Source organism: Henckelia pumila, chromosome 3 (genome assembly GCF_033568475.1).
Source record: "Henckelia pumila isolate YLH828 chromosome 3, ASM3356847v2, whole genome shotgun sequence".
Classification (NCBI taxonomy): domain Eukaryota; kingdom Viridiplantae; phylum Streptophyta; class Magnoliopsida; order Lamiales; family Gesneriaceae; genus Henckelia; species Henckelia pumila.
Genome location: NC_133122.1, coordinates 16479843 through 16485287, shown reverse-complemented (window position 1 = coordinate 16485287; position 5445 = coordinate 16479843). Strand labels below are relative to the sequence as shown.

Sequence of the window (5445 nt, the reverse complement as noted above, 5' to 3'; positions counted from 1 at the left end):
ACTTTTATCTAAAAGTTTATTACCTTTTTTTATATATAAATTTGGATATTATTAAAATAATAATACCTTTCATTTTAATTTATTGTTTGTAAACATAATTTCATCACAAAAATAAAAGTACTAATGGTTTATAGCTAATCATATGTTAAATGTCATATGGTACCATTTGATACAATAAATGGAAATTAGATGAGTTACAATTTTATTACATATTTCATGTTTGTCTCATTTTTTTATTAACTTAATTTAATCTCATGATCCTTGATATTATTGTATATAGGTTAGATGAAACATTGCTCCTAAATCCTAACCCATGTGAATATTATAGCTCGATTGGTTTGATACGATTGCAACTTTATGAATATAGTCATTTTCCCACAATAATTTGTTGTTAACAAAGAAATTTAAAACATTATATATATAATAATAAACATAATAATTCTACAAAATAAAAACATGCAAATCAACATATCATTTATTTCTGTAAATTATTCGTCCATATTTTATCGTATTTTTATAATACTTGTACACATACTTCATTCATATCATGCATAACATCAACCAATATCTATATATTTCGATGAGGTATCAAATTCGAATCCCGATCAATAAATCCCTCCCCGCTCAAAGAAAATAAATAATTGGTTTTTATTTTCCAAATCAATGACGATGACTTGAATATTTAAGAAAAAAAATTAGAACAAAAAATTGATTGATATGCAACAAAATTAATTAAATTCATAAATGCACAACAGTCAACACAACCCGATTGGATTATTTCATTTATTTAATGGCACTCTAGTCGTACGAGGCGCCGATTTCCACCGTTCGGGCCGCACATCCGATTCCAGGCCCGTGGAGACTTCGTCGAAGCCCGCCTCAGCAAACTCCTCCAAAATTGAACTATTTTTTGCTTTTTTGGGATACTCTGAACTATTCATGAGTTTACTCTGAACCTGTTTAGTATAATTATGCATAGGAGCTTATACGTATTGGATTCATCTATACGGGCAAAAATCTTGAGACCCATTTCGATTTTGGGATGTTCTTTGATTGCAGTGTTGGAAGATTCAATTTGTTTTGAGGTACGTTGACTCAATTTTTATTCATAACATGGAAAGTTGAGATCTTTTGTGTTGCTCCTGCCGTGTTTACTTGTTTTCGTATGTTTGACTTTTTATGTTATTTTTTATTTGGTTTTCATTTTTTTGAGATGACTATATAATTCAGATCTCTCCATTAGTATCTTGATTTTCATAGTTTGTTATCCTCTTGGCTGGTGAAAGGGGTTATTGGTTTGAAAGTTTTTGCATGTGATCAATGTAAAATCTACTACCATGGGAACTCTTATACTGCTTTAGTACTCAAGTACTTTAATGTGGCATTAATAAAACGATTGAATGATTAGAATAAAAAGCGTTCTTGACTATTGTAATTGCTTGATAAAGTACTGTTATATATGATGTTTGGAATGGAACAATTTTTTATTGGGATAATCATAAATGACCTGAGATTTCATCCAGATTGTTTAAGTTTGTTCTAGCCATATCATTCTGATTGTCGTGGAATTGTATCCGAGAACTTAAATATCTAGTATTCGATTTTATACTGTATATGGTATATCAAAATTTGTAGAAAATATGCGGATGGTAATGTGGTTCCCTATTTTATATAATGCTCATATGTCACAGTATGATCTCTCATTTTTCCACATAGTTTGAGCTAACGTTACACTTGAACAGAGAGATTGGCTTGGGTGGAGGGATATACACGAAACGTGTAATTTCAAAGATATTATGTGTAGTTGGAACCTATCATCGTTATTACTATAATGATGTGATCAGGTTGTAGTTTGAAATTTCATTTAGTTGAACCATTTGAAATTTCGGTTAGTTGAACCATCCAAATCACTCAATCTATTTAAATTCATGATTTCAAATGATTCCATCCAAACTCACCTAATATAATTGGTGATTTTTTTCCTTTGTGATATCCATCACATTGCCATTTCTCGTCACTGGACTGAAGATTTAGAAGAAGAATACTGTGGGCTTTTCTTCCTTTGTCTATGGGACCACTGAATGCAGCGTGTTGAATAGTAAGAAAATTAGTTGTGTGGGCCATCCTGCGGCGAAAGATCTGGCCTTATGCTTTTTTGCTTGGGACGGTCGCCGCTAGAGTCAGCAGAAAATAGTTATTTTTCATCTCCTGCTTCGCAAGGTAACCTTCCGACTCAAAAAGCCGATATCTGTCTATGCACTTGTTATAGGTACCGAGGACTTTTTCATCACCTGGAAATATATAGGTACCAAGGACTTATTCAAAAGTGGAGTTTTTCCAATCAAAACACTGAAAGGATGAGAATGTCATTGTGGCTCTCGAATGGGATTCTCTCACCCTCATAAACCTCCTATTTCTTTTCTTTTTTTATATTTGTTCCTTCTTATGTATGTTGCACATTGTAAGGTACCATATTCTTATCTCTGATTTTTCCTTCAGGTCATTCAGTAGATAATGCATCAACATCAAGTGTCCAACCCTCCCCCACCGTTAACCTCACTCGAGAATTCACACTTGCAGTTGAAACGCATTCTTATAAGGAGATTCGGAGCATATTTGACCAAGAAAGCTCTTTTAATCAAAATTTTGACGTAGAGAACTTGGAGTTCGAGGAACCTCTGCTTTTAGAACAAGTTATTCAACCAAGCCGTGAGATAATTCAGGATGCACTTTCACTTGTAGAATCCTATTCCCTTGCTCAGCTTGTGGCCACTTGTTTCGAACATAGTGAGAACACATCCCGTCTATACCTCCATCTCTACCAGAGAGTCCGCAAAGCTAAACATGTCTACACACCTATCCATAACCTTCTTGATGATCTTCCCCTAGAAGTTGACTTCGACTCCTATTCCCTCACCCATTCGCAATGCACATCGGCTTTCAACATTTTTCTCCAATTTGATGGCCACGAAAACCCTTTTGTTCCCCCTGAACCGCACAACTTCGACCATCTTCGTCAATCCTTTTCTCAGTTCACTAAAAAAGTTGACAAACGCTTGGAAAAGACACAATCAAGAGTCCATCTCAGACACCACTGCTCAAAAGGATCCTCCTTGTGTATTATAGCAGCTGGTGTTGGAGTGGCAGTGGCAGCTGTGGCAATAGCCACCCATGCTCTCGTTGCAATCGTTGCAAGCCCCATATGCCCGATAATTCTTCAGTCCGTAACGACTGGAAAGGAAGCGGTCCATCAAAAACAACTTAATACTGCAGCAAAGGTCGCTTATTTTATTCACAAGGAGCTTGACACTATTGACCGGCTCGTGGCTCTGTTGCATTCTGATGTTGAGAATGATAAGTTTCTTGTTCACCATGGTGTGGACCGGGGAATGGACAAGTATCTCATACAGGAAGTATTAAAGCAGCTTAGAAGAAACCGATCCAGTTTTGCCCAACGGCTTTTGTTTCTAGAGGAGCATCTGTTCCTCTGTTTTGCTTCAATAAATCGAGCCAGATCACTACTTCTCCAGGGGATACATGCACATGAAGATCTTTCTCCTGGCTGACTTTACATTATTTTCGTATTCCGAGTGCATCTGTTTAGTGAAGGACCAATTTGAGTAAGTAATATTGGCTAAAGATTCTTGATTTTTCTTCACGCATACACTTTCAAAGTCCCTTTTTCAAGGAATGAATTCTTAGTTATAGTTTAGATTGAAGGATTAAATTGGAGTGAAAAACAGTTATATCCCATGCATAGGATCCTTGTAGCTTTATTTCCGGTTGAAGATATCTTGGCATGCACAAATTGATCCCACACACACAGTCTTTGAGTAAGATTTGGTTGGAATTGAAAACAATAATTCATTATTTGACAGGAAAACGATGGAAGATCACAAGTGGCTCGCCTGGAACAACTGGTAGCTAAAGCTGTCCAAACCGGCCCGCTGCAATAAGGTTTCAGGGCTTGAAACTAGCTCGTCTCGTTTTGTTACTATTGTCATTGCGTCTTCAGTAAAGGAATAAATTTTTACAGACTCGGATGGGTTGATCCAAGGAATATGATGACATTGTATTTGCCATTTCTGACTTCAGCTTTCTTACCCTCTAGCCTTCAAACGAGTACGTCCCTATTTGTCGGTTTTACGTTAGTTCGTGAAACCATCTAAATAAATAAATAATCATCTGTTTGGCTGAGTTACTAATTTGTTTTATTCGTATTGATTTCAAAACAATACAATGATTTTCTGGTTGAGATTGCATGATGTGAGATTGATACTCTCTACTCAAGTGTTTGCATAATTCCAAGATTAGATTACATGATATACAACAACAAACGATTTAGCGGCTGCCACAAATTATAGATCTCATAAGCCAAACGCGAGATGATGCAATGATATTGAATTTTGATATTCGCACCAAACAGTTTCTTTGATGTTATAGGTGCAACTCATTGAATTTTATATAGATATGGACCGGTATAACAGAATATCCCGTGCACCCTTCTGAGTTCTGATAAACAACTGTAAAAAAAAAAAAATAGATCTGGATTATAAGGATCGTTTTGAACTTCATTTTTTATTTATTTTAAAGTAGGGATGTGGCTTATTGCACATGAATTTGTGTTAGAAATTGGTCTTTTCAGATATTTTAGAATTGAGATCCAAATAAATTATGGAGTTCAAAATTCGTATCAAGACTATATATGATGTGGTTTTCTATGAAAGCTAAATATAGCATGGGCTTTTATTTTAGGGGTGTGTAACAATTGGTCTGACTCGATTTTGCATAATTATGATTTGGTTTTTCGATCTATGATTTTTTAAATATCTAATATGAAAATCAAATCATTTAATTACAGTCTTGTTTGATTTTATAGTAACACACTCTGGTTTTTACGATTTATTTTGCGGTTTCAGAAACAAATTTAATTGATTATATGTATCATTCTATGGGGTGTAAATTTATAATTTAATTTAGTTTTATGTAAATTTTCAGTAAGTTTTACGAGTTTATAATTACAAAATTTGATAATTGAATTATCTTAATTAAGTTTACATTTTTTTTTTAGTAAAGTTAAGTTATTTAAAATTTATTTTTTTAGTTTTTCTAATACAAGCTCTATATGGATTTCGAAAAAGTACAAGCTATATATTGAATTATTTTAAAATATATATACAAATAGTTTTTGTAAATTTATAATTATTTATACAAATTTAATGAATAAAAAATATATAGAAATATACAATAATTTATATTTAATTATTAAAATTATATAATATTCTAAATATAAACAAAATATTTATTTTATTAAAATACGATTTAAGACAGTCGGTTTTGTTTAAATTCGATTCTAAGTTATAAAACTAAAATAAGGAATTCAGGGGTTTCTTGGGTTTTTTCGATTTAGACCATATTATGCACATCCGTACTTTATTTAGACAT

General features: G+C 33.3%; 1 protein-coding gene across 4 annotated transcripts; it reads left to right on the top strand.

The window, feature by feature from the left end:
- Positions 1-762: 762 nt before the first annotated feature.
- LOC140887229 (UPF0496 protein At3g19330-like) lies at positions 763-4255 on the top strand. 4 transcript variants are annotated; one of them, XM_073294343.1, is made up of 4 exons: positions 763-1085; positions 2029-2220; positions 2500-3620; positions 3879-4255. In XM_073294343.1, the coding sequence occupies exons 2-3, from the start codon at positions 2148-2150 to the stop codon at positions 3564-3566; spliced, it is 1140 nt and encodes a 379-aa protein (XP_073150444.1). In that variant the 5' UTR covers positions 763-1085; positions 2029-2147; the 3' UTR covers positions 3567-3620; positions 3879-4255. The 4 variants fall into 4 exon arrangements, with proteins under 4 accessions (XP_073150444.1, XP_073150446.1, XP_073150445.1 ...); XM_073294345.1 differs by having other exon boundaries at positions 1743-2220; XM_073294344.1 differs by having other exon boundaries at positions 763-1888.
- Positions 4256-5445: the final 1190 nt, after the last annotated feature.

Bases quoted from the DNA above. Each gene is read 5' to 3' on its own strand.
- LOC140887229 (XM_073294343.1), top strand. From the start codon at position 2,148: ATGCTTTTTTGCTTGGGACGGTCGCCGCTAGAGTCAGCAGAAAATAGT. The intron at 2,221-2,499 runs GTAACCTTCCGA...TTTTTCCTTCAG, and splicing joins TTCATCTCCTGCTTCGCAAG to GTCATTCAGTAGATAATGCA.